This window comes from Erpetoichthys calabaricus, chromosome 16, assembly GCF_900747795.2.
Source record: "Erpetoichthys calabaricus chromosome 16, fErpCal1.3, whole genome shotgun sequence".
In the NCBI taxonomy this organism is placed as follows: Eukaryota; Metazoa; Chordata; class Cladistia; order Polypteriformes; family Polypteridae; genus Erpetoichthys; species Erpetoichthys calabaricus.
Window position 1 is genome coordinate 90692762 of NC_041409.2, and position 18649 is coordinate 90711410.

General features: G+C 38.1%; 1 protein-coding gene across 1 annotated transcript in view; it reads left to right on the forward strand.

Moving 5' to 3' along the window:
- The first annotated feature begins 435 nt into the window (after positions 1 to 435).
- The window catches only part of LOC114666973 (coiled-coil domain-containing protein 9), a 155029-nt gene continuing 136815 nt past the window's right edge, over positions 436 to 18649 (forward strand). Inside the window, exons 1-2 of the mRNA XM_028822030.2 lie at positions 436 to 642; positions 16850 to 16961. Of these exons, the coding sequence (XP_028677863.2) occupies positions 16893 to 16961 (69 nt within the window). The 5' untranslated portion in view covers positions 436 to 642; positions 16850 to 16892. The remainder of the gene's footprint in view (positions 643 to 16849; positions 16962 to 18649) is intronic.

An 18649-nucleotide genomic window follows, 5' to 3' on the forward strand; every position in this document is an offset into this window, starting at 1 on the left:
AGAAAACCTGAACCAGTAAGTTTCCAGAAAGATCCAAAATTCATTTTATTATTAATTTTTGTAACTCTTCATCTCATTGGCTCATTATATTTATAAATTGTAGCTGTGCAGCAGTTGGACTTTTGATAATTTTTTTTTGAATGGGTTCATCTTCTCTGTGTGGCTTTACACATACTGTATATGTGCTGTCCTATTGGTTCCTGACATTCAAAGAAATCTAAACAAATCCTTCCCACAGTTTCCCAGCAAGTGGGCATTGCCAGCTTGAGCTGCTAACATACTATTGAATTATGACTCTGCTTAAATGAGAAATGCTTCACTTGCACAAACTTTTCCCTGGGTTTAAATTATTCGTGTGTCCCTTTAAAATGTGGCAGGGGTGAGGGATGGGGGGTGGCGTGTGGGGAGTAATTTTACCCGAGAGCTAGTGTTTGCAGTGTGAAATACGTTTGCAGGGCTTGGTACATTTGTCAAAGCCAGCCTGGGCTCTTGGCTGCCAGCCCAACTTTGCTTTTAGTAATCAAAGCATGATCGCATAGTCCATGCAGCCTCCGCTGTGAAAGCCTGCTGATGTCTCTCCCGGCTAGCTCTCATTTGGAAGAAGCCAAGTCTGCGTCGCTGACATCCAAAATGCACAGAGCTGTGAGTGCCGTCTTTCTCTCTCTCACTTCTTTTTCATTCCGTCTTTACAAGAAAAGCAAAAAAAAGATCCAGTGTATGTCATGATACATACTTTGAGCTTATCACAGTTAAATAAAAGCTGTTGATATTATTTTTATGGTTCAGTTACTTTGTAGCTTACAAATATGGATGTGGGGTTTCAAATAGCTACATGGAAAAAAGCCATGTCTAGATCGGCCTGTGAAGCTACAGCTGTTCTCCTGAATGTTGGGAATTCTGGGCCACGAGATCTGTGTGTGCTTTAGTCAGCCCTTGTTAGTTAAAGACCATCCTCTGTCTCGATGTTTCACTTTAGTAACAGCTGACTATGAAAGTATGAGGCCAGTACAGAGGGTTGTCATTCGCACACTGAAGCGTCACTTGCCCTTTCAACACCAGTGCAGACAGAGTAACCCGTCTGGCAGAAAGCGCGCCACCATGTCTTCTGGTTTTGTCTGTATATTCTGTTTGATGTGGCCTGATGTTTTTATTTAACCAAGTGATGTAAGGTATTGTTGTATTCAGATAAATTGATAATCGTACATTCTACTTGGATTAGTTTTTACTATTCTCACTCTTTTCTAGAAAATGCTTTGTGTTTTTATAAGGAGAGATCACAGATCCTACAGATTACTACCTGGGCATGAGGCACACTTACTACTAATGTCTAATTTTGACTTTTTTAAGTATAAGTGTTCAACAAATTCGAACAGTATAGCAGGAACTCTCTAAATAAATTGAGTTAACTTGAATGATTTCATGCATATCAAAGATAAATAATCTTTACTAAACTAAAATCATACATAGTGGAATTGGCATAATCTGCACATTAAGGAAGAAGTAGTAAATATTGTTAGTAACATAAAAGTAATCTTAATATATAACTTAATAGTTTACACTAAAATTACACAGTAAATTTTTATCTTACAGTTTTAGTTAACTTTTCTGTTAATATATCTTACATATTGCATAGTTGGAAGTTATTGTTAAATAGGTCTTATTTTAACATAACTAATCATTATTTTTAAAATGTATACTTATCACACTGTCCATACAATATATTTTAATTTGAATATTTAGGTATTAAAGTTCTATACTTCTGTGTTTTTTCAAATGCAGTTTTTAAAAGTTGATTATTGTAAATCAGATGTAAATATCCATTATTCTGTATGTTTACATTAGTATTTTTTATTGTATATGAAATCAGTTGCTTGACTCCAAACTGAATAAACATAGGTACAGCTACTTATTCATGTTGCCAGAGGAACATTTTAATTCATTGTGGAATATATTGTTATTTGATACTTGTACTGTACAGTTAGTATTTTTTTCTTCTTCATTAAGTGAATTATTTTTAAATTAAGAACTAAAGTGTCTTCTTATACCATTCTTAGCAACGTATCTCAGCAGAACATAATTTTGAAAAAAAGAATGCAAATCATCATGCTTTGTTTTTAACCACACCCACTTCTCCTCCCCCAGCTTGTTGTTGCATGGCAACACCAATTATTTAATCATCACCCATGGCTTGTTTGAGTCTAATTGGCCTGAGTATTTAAAAAAGCTCCCAGCCATTTATAAGCTCTCAATCTCCCAAGTTTATTTCTTAATTAATTTTGCATTGCATCACTTTGTCAGATTCTGCTAGTACTAGGAACTTAGCTTCTGCTACTGTATTTGTATATTTTTTTCTGCGACATAGTGCTTTACAAATTTATTTGTTTGTATTTTTCAGTTTAATTTGTCATATTAAGTTTTTGTCACTTATTTTGGGGTTGTCACACTAGCTGCCATGAATACCTAGTTGTTACTTAGAGGTTTTATGTCATTTTTTGATGTTACTTCCACAGTCTTATGTAGAATATTAACTATATGCTTCCCTCATTTAAACTTTTTAGTGAAAAAGGAAAGACTCTTTCTTGCTTGGGAAAAAAATGTTTATGTATTTCAGGTGCTTTGACTTTTGCCTATGTGTCCGTACAATTTAGTTTTGCACTTTAATTTGTTGGAAAGATCAGTCATTTTGCATTATATGCTTACAGTGTTAGTATAACACCTCAAATGCCACTTGGGTTGAATCCTCCACTAATGAGAACACCCTGATTAGGCAGGATCATACATTTATGGAGTATGCTTTTGTATACAATGTTTTCGGATATTCCAGTGCTTTCCTTGGGTTGAAGGATTAGTACTTTTAAAATTGTACATAATATTTTGGACCTTCTCTGTCTGGTTCCTTTTATTCAGTTTTGCCACTATTCAGTATATTTACATTTTTTTTCTGTACAAGTTTGTTTTTCTATATTAACAGTGTGCCTGATTTAGAACATCAAAGTAAAAGTTAATTCTTGACTTTTGTCGTTCAGAAACAGCCATACAACAGGAGTAGTCAGCTGAAAAAAAAGTGGCTTTTGAAAAGCCCACAATACGTAGTGACATGACAAAAATTAAATAACCTCCTACAAGAAAACAGGCAGAATGTGCACTTGCTTCTTCATGCAGATTGAAAGACCTTTTTCTTTGTTTTGGTACTAACTAGCAGTATACTGTTGACTTTTATTTTTTAATCTTTGCAGCCAATCTTGGGTTTCTTTTTGTAAATGTTGAAAACTACATTTCTGCTCCTTGATAACATAGTTAAAAATAATAGATGTCTTTTAAGTGAACACTCGAGAGTCACCTCTGCTACATTACAAAGGACATTATTCATTAGTCTTTTTCTATCATTCAATACTGTTAGTTTATTTATTTATTTAAAATACTCTGTTTACTGTACTCTTATAGTATCAGTGCTGGTAAAAAGGCTCTACTATATTTTATTCGTTTATTTTTCAGGTTGTCTTGATTGCTTTGATTGATAGTGCTAAATCTGAAAAGAGCTACTTATAAAAAGGTGATCTTATCACAGTCATGATTTATGCTTTGATTTTTATTGTTTTTGTGGGATTTTATCTCCAGATTATGTGAATGGCAAGCTATATATGTTAAATACACAAGTAAACATTTCTGGTTAGGAAAACATTTGATTTTAAGGCCCCTTTTATACAGTATTATTTGTTTTATAAACATGCTTCTACAAAGTCAGCTGAATTTTTGATTTTAATTCTGATGGGATACTTAAGATGAACTATAAACCTGCAATATAGGTGGACTGGGAAAGCCTTTTTACTTTCTCATATACGAAGTATAGGGAAACAATTGTAATCGTCCAAAAATTTGTCCTCAAGATTTTGATGAATCTCAACATTTTAGTCCTTCCTGAGTCAGTCAGTCAGTCATTGTCCAACCTGCTATTTTTGGAATTGTCTGTGTGTGTGTGTGTGTGTGTAAACACGATAACTTGAGTTCGCTTTCACTTAGGTCAACCAAATTTTTCATTCAAGTATTAGATACAAAACGTATATTTCTATCAAGTTTTGAGCTATTTCTGCTAACCGGAAGTGGTACCTTTTTATTCATGCAGCTGCAGTGTCCAGTTTATTCAACTTTACTTTTATAATAATAGTTCAATATATTATTAATTTGATTTGATTTGTTGTTGATGGTTCTTTAATGTACATAATATAAAAATATAATCATTGTTTTGCAGTTTACTCCTCAAATATCCATCCCCATGTCTGAGTATATGAGAAAGTTGAGGGGAGACCACTCCCGATTTTTTAAGATAATTTCAGTCTGTAATTTGTAGTATATAAAACAGAAAATTCAGTTTAATGCAGATTATTCTGATATAATGCTCCTGATTGAAGACAAATTCATCTTGCTGACACAGAATTGTGAATATAAGATAGTAATTGAAATGTGTTTTTACTCCATTCATACACTCACATTAACTGTTTTAAGGAGCAGTTATAGTAGTTTGATTACTTGTTCCCAGAAGAAACAATACATAAAAAGTAATAAAGATAAGAGAAATGATACAAATAGCAAATAGGGCCATTTGGAGCAATTTGTAAATGTAGGATGGTAACACACAACCTCCGCTTAATAATGTTCATCAAGAGGATAAATATCTGTGGGTAAATGGTCCTTTGGAGCAAACATCATCTAAGTCAGTCAGTCAGTCCTGTCCAACCCGCTATATCCTAACACAGGGTCACAGGGGTCTGCTGGAGACAATCCCAGCCAACACAGGATGCAAGGCAGGAACAAATCCCGGGCAGAGCGCCAGCCCACCACAGGGCACACACACACACCCACACACCAAGCACACTCTAGGGACAATTTAGGATCGCCAATGCACCTAACCTGCATGTCTTTGGAGCACCTGGGGGAAACCCACGCAGACACAGGGAGAACATGCAAACTCCACACAGGGAGGACTGGGAAGCGAACCCAGGAGTCCTTACTGCGAGGCAGCAGCGCTACCATCGCGCCACCATGACGATCATCTAAGTCAAGAGTAGCAAATCATTATTTAATATGCTGTAACTTTTGTCATAGTGTTTACTATAACAAAGTAGTATAACACTTGTGGTGTAAGGCGCTTTATAGGCGCCGACCTGACACAGACTCACAGCGGAGACACAGGTAAAATGAACAAAAAGACTTTGTTTTCTTCAGCCGTGGGACACATCTTCCGCGTGTCACACTGGCCCTACACAGTCCCCAAAAACACACACAAAAGAAAAACACCACAAAAATCACTTGCCATTCTCCTTCACTCCTCCTGGGCAGCTTTGTCCTCCTCCTCCTGACTCTGCCGCCCCAAGGCTCCTTTTATAGCCCACCCGGAAGAACTTCAGGTGATAATTAACATAATTAAGGTTGCACTTCCGGGTGTGGCATCATTACAGTGCATACGGGTGGCTCAGGATGCCGTGCAGCTCCTCCTGGTGGTGGCCACGAAGCCCAACAGGGATGAGCTCTGGTGTTCCACACTTGTGGCCCTGAAGCAATCCAGGGGGGGGGGGTGCCACCAAGTGTTCCGGTGAACATAGTGTGCATCCCATGGCTGCTTCCCTGGATCCAGTGTCAAAGGGGTGCCCCAGCCGTCTGCCACACACTGTATAACAAAGTACTGTGGAAAGAAATAAAAAGTAAATTACAATTAAAATATGTAGTGTGAATTTCAAACACTGCTCCATCAAAGGCTCTAAACAAACAAATCAACGTAAACATTAACACCATACTTTACCTGGTACAAGTACCATTCATAGTGAGCAGTCTCAAACAGAGCTATGCAAAGATTAAAGAGTAATACTGTGGATAGTCATTTTTATATAGCATCTTTCATAATGCTAATTATCACTGAGTAATGTAAAGAGTAATAAAGTAGAATAATTTCATCCAGTTAGCATACTTCTTTTCATTACCGAAATGAACAGAACAAACAAATCAATATCAATACAAATATTAGACTTCGTGTTACTGTATAAAGCCATTTTCATATTGATCACTATTAGAAAATTCTGCACAGGCAATCAAGATTCCTTACAGTCTTTGTATTTTATCTTTCATAGAAAGTGCCGTTTGAAAAAAAAAAATAGCGTAAATAATTGAGTAAGATTATGGTGTGACAGAAAGGTGCTATATGAGCGCCGACCCGGCACAGTCAGACACGGGAGGCACACTTATAAAACAAATAAATGTTTAATTTCTATTTCTTCGCCTGTGGGCAACGCCTTCCCTGTTCTCACAGGCACAACACAGTCCCCACAAGCACAACTCCACACAATACTTTTATATCTCTTATTCTTTCTCCACTCCTCCTCCGTAAGCTTCGTCTTCCTCCTCCAGACTCTGGCCTCCAGAGTAGTGGCTGCTGGCTCCTTTTATAATGCACCCGGAAGTGCTCCAGGTGCTTGATGACTTCATTTCCGGCAGCACTTCCGGGTATGGTGGAAGGACTGCCCATAAGGGCTCAGCAACTCCAGCTGCAGCACCCCCTGGCGGCGCCTGTGGATCCCAACAGGGCTGCACCAAACTCCAACTCCCATGAAGCCCTGCAAGAGTCCGAAACACTGCTGCAACCCAGGGGGGTTGCCATCTAGCATCCCGGGGGAAGTAACGTACTGGCCACGCTTGCTCCCCTGGTCCTCTCAGCGTGGAGGTGTACCGGCCGGTCAAGGGCCCCGGCTGTATGCTACAATGGGTAAATCAGAGCAGCCACAATCAGTCACACTGACCAGCCCTTGTGGATTCAAACCATATGACCTCTATGAGAATTTTGCAAGTTCTTCTCATGTCTGTTTGGATTTTTCTCCTACGTTACAAAAACATTCTTGTTAGTTTGATTGCCAGTTATAAAGTGTCTGGCTTTAACAAATGTTCCAGTTGGCCTTGTGTAAGTGTGTTTATGTTTATGTGTGTGTGTGTACGAAGTAGGCCTTGTGACGTAGTGGTGCTCTCTCCATGTTTGATTCCTACCTTGAGCCTGTTGCTGCAGGAATAGACTGTGATACCCTCACAACCCTGAAAAGGATTTAGTGGGTCTGAGCATGTTGTGTTGTTACAGCTGAACCATTTTATTTAGCATCTTTCTTGCTGGACTTAAACTGCTTTGTGACTTTGTAACCATTTCATTAATATTTCTTCTAAAGAGGAATACATTTAAGAAGACAAATCATGACCAGTGAAAAATAAAGTATGCACTTGTTTTTTTTACAAAAGGAGTTATATTTTTACAAAATGTTTAGAAAATCTCAGCATTTACAGTAATTTCATACCTGTTTCTTTATCTTGGAGTAGTGCTGCAGAGCACAGTTGGGAGGATTGAAGGAAATGGAGCGAGTCGGTGGGCTGACCATGGACAGGCTCTCAGTCCATATTTAACTTTTTCAGAGAAAGTGGCCACTTTTGACAGTAGGGAGACTGGCAGCCTACTACCCAATGCCCAAATGTTTTAAAAAGCCTGTGTTTATGTGGAAATATACATGATTGCTTCTCATTTCAAAACTGTTTGAAGTTGTTGAACTTCCATTCTGTAAATCAAAGAAGAGCGCATGAGATTAAATTACTTAGAATGGCACTCAAGATGACATGCGTTTAAAACAATAAGAAACTGCGCACATAGCCTTTCATTCCTCAGTATGGAAATCTACCGTATAACAAATGAAGAGTGTTTTTATCTTCAGCGCAGTAAAGTTAAAAGGATGATAACAACAGCAACAACATTTATTTTTATAGCACATCTTCATACGAAAAATGTAGCTCAGAGTGCTTTACATGATGAAGAAAGAAAAAAGACAAAATAAATAAGTATTAAAATAAGGGAACACTAATTAACATAGAATAAAAGTAGGGTCCAATGGCCAGGGAGGACAGAAAAAAAAAAAAAAAAAAACTCCAGACGGCTGGAGAAAAAAAATCTGTAGGGGTTCCAAGGCCACGAGACCACCCAGCCCCCTCTAGGCATTCTACCTAACATAAATGACCTCAATCAGTCCTCATTGTATTCAGGTTCCTCATGAAAGAACTTGATGATGACGGTCATAGGGACTTCTGACCTTTAATCCATCAATGTAGGGACATTACGGTGCTTTGATCAGGTGGTGATGGTGCAGATTGCCACCACAAAAAACCAGTAAAAGAACAGAAGAGATAGTAGGGGTTAGTATGGATTTTGAAGCCACCATGAATGATAATGATAATTAATTGAGTATACAGAGCATCAGGATTAAACTAAAATGATGTAGTCAGGTGCAGGACTATAAATTGAAAAATGAGCAATATTGTATTTGTATTAGAAGAAGCAAATTAATTATTTTAATTAACATACATATCTAAAGGTGATAGGGCGGCACGGTGGCGCAGTGGGTAGCGCTGCTGCCTCGCAGTTGGGAGATCTGGGGACCTGGGTTCGCTTCCCGGGTCCTCCCTGCGTGGAGTTTGCATGTTCTCCCCGTGTCCGCATGGGTTTCCTCCGGGCGCTCCAGTTTTCTCCCACAGTCCAAAGACATGCAGGTTAGGGTTCCTTTAATTTAATTGAGAATATTACCCCCTGGACATTTGTTAGACACCTTCTGCTGTTATGGTAAACATCTCTCATGTCCTCCACTCTTTTCTACCTTGCCCTGAACAGGACCACTCATATTTCAACTTACTGAGATCTTGGGCTCAAAGCTGCCCACGGTGATCCTCAGGAGGGGGTACACTGGCTAGGGACCTCTGCTCCTTATTTTTTCCTCTAAGATACAGTAGTCAGTAGAATGTATGTTTATATAGTGCCCTTCGCAGTAGCCTACTGCATAGTGATGCTGTGTGGTGGACTGACTTCATACATATCTAAAGATGATAGGGCGGCACGGTGGTGCAGTGGGTAGCGCTGCTGCCTCGCAGTTGGGAGATCTGGGGACCTGGGTTCGCTTCCCGGGTCCTCCCTGCGTAGAGTTTGCATGTTCTCCCCGTGTCCGCATGGGTTTCCTCCGGGCGCTCCGGTTTCCTCCCACAGTCCAAAGACATGCAGGTTAGGTGGATTGGCGATTCTAAATTGGCCCTAGTGTGTGCTTGGTGTGTGGGTGTGTTTGTGTGTGTCCTGCGGTGGGTTGGCACCCTGCCCGGGATTGGTTCCTGCCTTGTGCCCTGTGTTGGCTGGGATTGGCTCCAGCAGACCCCCGTGACACTGTGTTCAGATTCAGCGGGTTGGAAAATGGATGGATGGATGGATCTAAAGGTGATAACTCAAAATGGGTTTAATGCCAATACTAAGAGGGTAATATGAAAAAAATAAACAGTGTACAGACAGAGATACATACAGGAAAAACTGAAGAAAACCTGGAAATACAGACTGATTACCTTAAACATTTTGTTTAATGAAGGAGTTTACTTTATAGCTGCTAAATTCATATGTTTTATTACCGTTAATTTCAAAAACATTTTGGCCAGCTGAGACTAAACTTTAAGACAGATCAACTGTGACAACAGAGGAACCGTGTTGGATAAATCAAAGACTGGAAGTGTTGTGCTCTGGCATCCATCCAGCTGGTTTTAATGACTTCATAAAAATGTAAATGAGTTGTGCTGCTCTATTGCCATCAGTATTTTTAAGACTTAAGTTCAGTGCTATTAAATTCAGAAACATGTATTCACTATATAAGTGATGTGAAAAACAGTTCTAATTTTTAATAGCACTAATATAAAGCATAATCCAGACTAATATTTTAACGATCAATTATACTTTTCATTATTCCACCCAAATTAATAAAAATCAAATACAACCATACATTCTGCAACTGTAACATTGTGTAGTTTGGAATATTCATTAATTACTATTAAAGATGAGAGTGGCGCAGTGGTAGTGCTGCTACCTCACAACATGAAGACTGAAGTTAATGTCCCAGGTTCTCCCCGTGTAGAGTTTCCATGTTCTCCCCATGAACATGAGGGTTTTCTCCGGGTGCTCCAGTTTTCTTCCACTGTCCTAAGACATCCAGGTTATGTGTGCTGGTGATGCTAAATTGACCTTTAGGGGTTTGAGTATGTTCACCCTGAAATTGTCTAGTGATTGTGGCTGCCTTTTGCCCAATGCTTGCTGAGATGGGCTGCCGTAACCCTGCTCTGTAGGAGTGGGTATAGAAAATGGATGGATGGATGGATATTAAATAGAAATATATTTTTAAAAAAGTCATAGTATAAATATATCAAAAATAAATTGTACAAGGACGAATGTGAGTGGATGTTTACTATATAGCATTAGCACCCCATCTTGGGTTGGTTACTGCCTTGCCCCTAGTGCTGCTAAGATAGGCACCAGCTTCTCACAACTGTAAAACTGGTTTAAATAGTTTCAGTAAATCGACAAACATACAATTGGAAGTTGGTAGTAGTAAAAAAGTCACAGCAGGGTGTTTAAGCACTTAAAGAACTTTAAAGCTGCTACATTAGAAATATGTTAACATCACATAAACATAGCTACCTTATAGTATATCTCTCTATTATAAAAAAAATCTTGGGAGGGAGACGAGACGTGATCTTCTCGGAAGACACTTTGACGTCACCAGAGACAAGGCAGTGAGACAAAAGGACAGCTGCTGTACAGGCATTTAAATGATTGACGCGCAGTGCGACAAGCAGAACACGCAGCTCGCCAGCAGCAGCAGCAAGCCAGCAGGAGATCCGACCGCATCTCCTTAGCTAGCGTTCACCTCCCCCCCCCCTTCACAACGTGAGCAGCTTTATACGTCCCGTGAGAAAGAGATTTAACCACGCCCGAGGCTGGAAATAAAGGACAAAGAGAGATGACAAAGTAGAACATCGTAAAGAGGTTCAAAAAAGTTGGCACGATACACATGCACAGCAGGTTAGAGACAATGAAAGTACTAAAATTCAAAAGTCTCAAAAAAAGTATAATAAAGATCGTATTAGCGCAAACAAACAGAAATTATTACTCAGTGAAATAACGGAACAGCTAGAAGAGATCGAATATATTGTTTGGATTTAAACTTTTAAGTCTGAGACTTGTAGATCGTCTAATTCATGTTGCCAGCAAGAATTAAAAGATTCTAAAAACGTTGTTGCGGTGTGAAGTCCCGTAAGACGGAGACTTTTAACATGAGATTCTTTCAAGTCACGTCCTACTTACAATTATTTTCAAACAAGACCACGGTCATCTAACCTCAGTCGTGTGAATGCTTTTGTAAGACACAATTTCTGCGCTGTCAGCTCTTATAAATTTTATCAGGACAATAATTTTATACGTTCTAGATGACATGTCAACGACAAAGCCATGAAGAAAGAGCATGGAGAAACATTCGAGAAAGTCGTTTTATTTATTAGAGAGAAAGAAATGATATTCACTCACAGTCAGATATACGTTGTGTTGTCACAATGTAAGTTCAAACATGGAATCAAAATTTAATGCTATCTTGAAGAAAAGTTAATTCCAAATATTGTTTTTACAAAAGTTTTAAAGTAAAAGTGAAAATAATGCATATGTAACAATTCCCATGAAAATAACAGTCTCTTTAAATTGTATATCCGGGAAACCAAACCCGGGGGTGGGCGAGCGAAGCAAGCAGGGGGCAGAGCCCCCTAGTAAATATAAACAAAAACATGGGTGCATAATAACATGTAAATGTAAACAAATTAAAATGCTCAATAAATTAAGAATAATGCAGTAGTAAGTACACCAACAAAAGCAATTCACAATATTCGCTTTCAGTTCAATTTGTTATTATGTGCACTTCCATTCTGGAGTCCAGTGTGCTGTAAATAAGTACAAACATAATTTGAAAAATGAAATGTAGCAAGCATATATACAGTGCAGTATATGTGGTGTTTTAAGTCATACATGTGCTAAAAATGATAATTTCATTGATAATTTACAGTACTTTAGACACAAGATATCTATAGGTCTATCATGTAGGACAGTGTATTTAATTCAAGGCAGACCATGAATGCCAAGAAGAGAAAGCAAATGGAAATGACTCAGTAATGGCAAATGAAAAAAAATATTACAGGATCCAATATAAAAAAGCAACCTCATCAGCAGCCCTACCTGCCTTATGTCATTTTGAAATAATAAATGAATATCCTTGATTTGTAAATGTTAAGACCAGTGGGATTTTTCTAATATTGTTATGCAGATTTTTCCAGAGTTTGAGTGTTGTATAACTAAAGGCCTTGTCTCCAATGCTAGCTTTATTTATACTCTGAATATTAAGCAGGTCTGAACTTTGAGATTGTATTGTACACCTGAAATACAGAGAGCAATATTTTCTTCCAGTAAAAACTTGAGGAAAATTTCAACAAAAAGTAAATATTTGTATCTGCCTTCATTTATGGATGTGATGTTATTGGGTAACAGCACCAAAAAATGACAACATTAGATGCTTTAGACAATAGATATCTAAGAATAATTGTAAGAAATAAATTAGAAACAATGAAACTCAGTACAAAGCTCTTTGAAGCAAATTAAACTTGAAACAAACATTTAAATGGCTATATTGTAGAATAGTATTGGGTTTGTTAACCTCACAATTAATTTTTTATTATGAAATTCATATCACGGGCGGCACAGTGGTAGCACTGCTGCCTCGCAGTTAGGAGACCCCGGTTCGCATCCCGGGTCCTCCCTGTGTGGAGTTTGCATATTCTCCTCATGTCTGCGTGGGTTTCCTCCGGGCGCTGCGGTTTCCTCCCACAGTCCAAAGACATGAAGGTTAGGTGGATTGGCAATTCTAAATTGGCCCTAGTGTGTGCTTGGTGTGTGGGTGTGTTTGTGTGTGTCCTGCGGTGGGTTGGCACCCTTCCCGGGATTGGTTCTTGCCTTGTGCCCTGTGTTGGCTGGGATTGGCTCCAGCAGACCCCCGTGACCCTGTGTTCGGGTTCAGTGGGTTGGAAAATGGATGGATGGATGGGATTCATATCACTAAAAACAGTAAAGCATAGAACATTAATAGAGATAGAAAATAAATTTGAAAGACTACTTACATTCTGAAAGATTTTGAGACAACATTAAACAAAGAGGATTAAAGTTGAATGTCTGCAAACACGTTTTTTTTATTTCCTGCATGTTGTTCAACAGAAAATTGGTGATTTATACAAGAGTTTAGTTTTTAATATACATGAAAGCAAATTGTGTTTGTTCCAAAGAATTTTAGTACTTTTTAGACAAAATAATTTTTCTGTCTAGATAAACATTTTGTTACTGTTGCGTAGGTTTCAATAAAAACATCAAAAAGATTTTCATAAAGAGTAGTTCACTTGTAGATGCAATATTTCTATTCAGTTTTAAGGCTACAGTTGTTTTCGCTCTTCCAAATCAGGATGGGCAGATTATAAATGCATATAGCAGTCTGCTGGACTATCAGCTTTGAAAACCTGGTAATCCAATTTTCTTTCTTTCTTTCTTTCTTTCTTTCTTTCTTTCTTTCTTTCTTTCTTTCTTTCTTTCTTTCTTTCTTTCTTTCTTTCTTTCTTTCTTTCTTTCTTTCTTCAGTTTTACAGTATATTTGGGGTTGGCGTTCACCTGCAACCTTTTACAGCAGTGTAAAGTTTGTAAAGTATTCTTATACATTAGTGCAGGGGTCACCAGCTCCAGTCCTGGAGGACCACCATGGCTGCAGGTTTTCATTCTAACCCTTTTCTTTAATGAGTGCCCTGTTTGTGCTGCTAATTAACTCCTTGTGAATTCATTTTAATTGCATTGCTTTTTAAAGATTTGTTCCCCTGAATTTCTTCATTTCTTTCCTTAAACAGCACCCAGACAGAAACAAAATGAGAAGTGAGTGAGCCAACACAAGACCAACTAAGTCAGGGCCTCAAACTCCAACCAATTTCACTCCAACCGGTTGCTTAATTAGGCATTGATTCTTGTCATTCATTAAACCCATTCTTTAATTCCATGGCTTGTTGCTTCTCTCATTGTGCAATAGGATACACTTTTGAAATTATTGATTTTCTCTTTTCTAAGAGCACCAGTAAAATGTTTTGTGGACCTGAGCAGATCAACATTCCTGAGACCTCCACCCTTTTTATTTTCAGATATTGTATGGTGTGCACCAGCTGTTTTGGCTCATTTTGTATCTCATTATTGTTTAGCTGCTAATTAAGGAAAAAAATATTTTAGAAAATAGATTATTTTTAAAGGATTATGAAATGTTAATTTATGTTTATTTATCCAGTGAACTCAAAAATATTTTATCAAAAATTAACTGAACATTGCATTAATATTGTATTCTCAAATTTTGTTTTTAGGACTCATTTAGACCCCAGTTATTAATTTCTGTATGAAATACACCACCATTTCATTCTTTCGTTTTATCCTGGTGTGCACTATGCCCTTCTTTGTGTCATACCTCTTTAGTTAAATACAGCCAGTGAGTTATATATACATCTGCATTCAGAATTAAAGGTTGTCACACTTGGACTATCCCATTGAGTCTTTAAAAATGTTGACCTTATTTTTTTCCTCATGTTGGTAAAGATGAGGTGTAGGTCTGAAAAGGCATAATCACACTCTTTAGTGTTTGTGCTAATAGTATGTGGAGTGTGTCAGAGCCACCAGTATACTGGAGGGGGGAGGTATTATTTTATGTTAGGTGTCCAGAGAACAGGTGCAGACCACGAGGGCGGAAGAGAATAAGCACTTCCGGGTTGGCCAATATAAGAGGACCTGACCAACCTCATAGGGTCAAGCCAGAGTCAGGTGGTAGGTGGCCAAAGCTTGCTGAGGGGAGCGGAGGAGAAAGAGAAGAGAAAGACAAAGAATTGTGTGTGGTGAATATTATTTACTTGTTGCAGTGGTGGTGGGGAATTCTTTGAAAAGAGTTTTCCTAAAAATAAGCTGTTTGTGCTTTTAACTCGTGCCCTATGTCTGTTGTGTTGGGTTTGAGGAGCGAAGGTGCCCTCTAGTGTCCACAATATTTGTGAAATATATGAATGTTAAAATTAAAATATTGTGCCTGGCTTAATTATCTTGATAGGCAAATACAAGTGCAATTTTAAGAACTCAGCTAGTGAAACTAGAGCATTAAGAAGAATTGGTGTCAAGTTGTTTTAATAATAGAAACAAAAAACATGACCTACAGTTGTGCTTGAAAGTTTGTGAACCCTTTAGAATTTTCTATATTTCTGCATAAATAAATAAAATTTCACTCAAGTCCTAAAAGTAGATAAAGAGAAACCAGTTAAACAAATGAGACAAAAATATTATACTTGGTCATTTATTTATTAAGGAAAATGATCGAATATTACATATTTGTGAGTGGCAAAAGTATGTGAACCTTTGCTTTCAGTATCTGGTGTGACCCCCCGTTTGCAGCAATAACTGCAACTAAACATTTCCGGTAACTGTTGATCAGTCCTGCACACCAGCTTGGAGGAATTTTAGCCCATTCCTCTGTACAGAACAGCTTCAACTCTGGGATGTTGGTGGGTTTCCTCACATTAAATGCTCGCTTCAGGTCCTTCCACAACATTTCGTTTGGATTAAGGTCAGGACTTTGACTTGGCCATTCCAAAACATTAACTTTATTCTTCTTTAACCATTCTTTGGTAGAACGACTTGTGTGCTTAGGGTCATTGTCTTGCTGCATGACCCACCTTCTCTTCAGATTCAGTTCATGGACAGATGTCCTGAAATTTTCCTTTAGAATTCTCTGATATAATTCAGAATTCATTGTTCCATCAATAAAGGCAAGCTGTCCTGGCCCAGATGCAGCAAAACAGGGACAAACCATGGTGCTACTACCACCACCATGTTTCACAGATGGGATAAGGTTCTTATGCTGGAATGCAGTGTTTTCCTTTCTCCAAACATAATGCTTTTCATTTAAACCAAAAAGTTCTATTTTGGTCTCATCTGTCCACAAAACATTCTTCCAATAGCCTTCTGGTTTGTCCACGTGATCTTTAGCAAACTGCAGACGAGCAGCAATGCTTTTTTTGGAGAGCAGTGGCTTTCTCCTTGCAACCCTGCCATGCACACCATTGTTGTTAAGTGTTCTTCTGATGGTGGACTCATGAACATGAACATTAACCAATGTGAGAGAGGCCTTCAGTTGCTTAGAAGTTACCCTGGGGTCCTTTGTGACCTCGCCGACTATTACACGCCTTGCTCTTGGAGTGATCTTTGTTGGTCGACCACTCCTGGGGAGGGTAACAATGGTCTTGAATTTCCTCCATTTGTACACAATCTGTCTGACTGTGGATTGATGGAGTCCAAACTCTTTAGAGATGGTTTTGTAACCTTTTCCAGCCTGATGAACATTAACAACTCTTTTTCTGAGGTCCTCAGAAATCTCCTTTGTTCGTGTCATGATACACTTCCACAAACGTGTTGTGAAGAGCAGACTTTGATAGATCCCTGTTCTTTAAATAACACAGGGTGCCCAGTCACACCCGATTGTCATCCTATTGATTGAAAACACCTGACTCTAATTTCACCTTCAAACTAACTGCTAATCCTAGAGGTTCACATACTTTTGCCACTCACAAATATGTAATATTTGAACATTTTCCTCAATAAATAAATGACCAAGTATAATATTTTTGTCTCATTTGTTTATCTGGTTTCTCTTTATCTACTTTTAGGACTTGAGTGAAAATCTGATGATGTTTTAGGTCATATATATGCAGAAATATAGAAAATTCTAAAGGGTTCACAAACTTTCAAGCACAACTGTATGTTAAAGGAAAAGAGTAAATTTATTGACATGATTGTGTTTTTTTCCCTTCCAGTAACTTCTAAATGGTGTGCTTGTGTTCCTTTGCCAATTTTATCTGTATTGTTTGTTTGTTCTTTTAGAGCATGTCCTCCGACATCATGTTAAAAAAAAAAGAACAGAAGGATGCAGAACTGGACAGGAAGATTGAAGCTCTACGGAAAAAAAAATGAAGCTCTAATGAAAAGATACCAAGTAAGTGTCATCTGGTCTACGAATTTGGCACACTGCCACTGTTTAATATACCAATGTTGAAAATGATCAATTTTAACACAGAACAAACTGTCAGGATATTTTAACAGAATCATTCTGTGTGCCTTCTTGCAAAAACCTACTGAAACTGATAACCCCATGGATCAGCCCAGCGAATTAACTTAGCTTACTAAGTTAAAGAAACATTCTCACAAGGTTACAGTGGGGTTTTCTGCATGCTGTAAAATGTTCTAAAAGTTACTAGTATGTGAAAACTGGTAAAAGATATGCTAAAGTAACATTGTGATTGATTGTAATGCGATTAAGGATACCTATGCAAAGTACAGTATGTGGAGAAGTTCCTGAATGAGGAGAATGAAACAGATAATGGTGTTTGTTCACAGAAAGAAGTAGGACCAAGCAGTAAGTTCTCAAAAGAGAAGGCTTGAAAAAATGCTGAAAACCATAAATATAGGAAAAGCAGCAGGCCCAGCTAAGTGGTGTCAGAAATGCTGAAGGCAGTTGAAAGTTCTTCAGCCGAATGGTTCACAGCTCTGTGCCATGTGATTGTGTATAAGGGAAAGATTCCTGAAGAGAAGAGAGAGGAGGAGAGAAGTGTGCTCATTCCAGTATTAAAGAAGGGGGCCTCATTGGAGTGGGGTGCATCTGAGTGGGTAATAAATACGGAAGCCAAGAGAGGACGTGCAATATCGTTATTTTTTAAAATTGTCTCCTCGAGATAACAGACTAATTTTATCGAGATCTTGAGAAAACAAATGTTGTTTTCTTGAGATAATGGAATCATTTTTTCGAGATGTCGAGAAAATGAAAATTTGTTTTCTTGAAATAACAGAATAATTTTATCGCAAATCTCGAGAAAACGAAACTTAACCTTTGCTCCTGGCATCAGATTTGATTACCTTAGATTGCGACACCTATACAGCTGAAGCCTTGCTAACCGTCTTCTTAAATGACAGACACTAACGTTATTATTTTCTAAACTAAGGCAAAAGCATATTTCAGCCTGTGTCAGCCCTTGATTGAACAAAAATGTGACGCGCTGATCAATACAGTTCTGCTCTTCTGCCATTTCAAACAGGACGTGGCTTCAATAAGCTAAACATTAAACGTTAGATACAATTATTTCATAATTTCGAGAAAACATGATCTTTTGTTTTATCGAGATTTCGATAAAATGAGTCCGTTATCTCGAGGAAACAATTAAAAAAAAATAACGATAATGCACATCCTATCTCGGCTTTCGTAAATAAAGAAGGTTGAGAGAGTGCTAGAAAAAAGAATCAAGGATCTGATGAAAGTTAGCAAGATGCAGCTTGGTTTCATGATTGGGAAGGTAGCATTTGTAGATCTGGAGAATGCATTTGTCAGGGTGCTGAAAGAGGAGGTGCAATTGGTGTTGAGAAATTTAGGGTTGGTTTGTCTGTGGTAATGTCAATGTATGAGGAATCACACTGATTGTCAGGAAAGCAGATAGGGTTAGTGACAGGTGAGGTACACCTGAGTATTGATGACAAAAAGTGAAGTGGAACTGAAAAAGAAGATACTGAAATGGAAAGCTAGTTTGGAAGTGAAAGGCCCCAAGTTATATTCAGGAAAGACCAAGGTGAGGGGTGGAAGCAAAGGGGCAGGAGGAGATGTTGGGGGGGTGGGAGCATAACTGTGTGGTATGT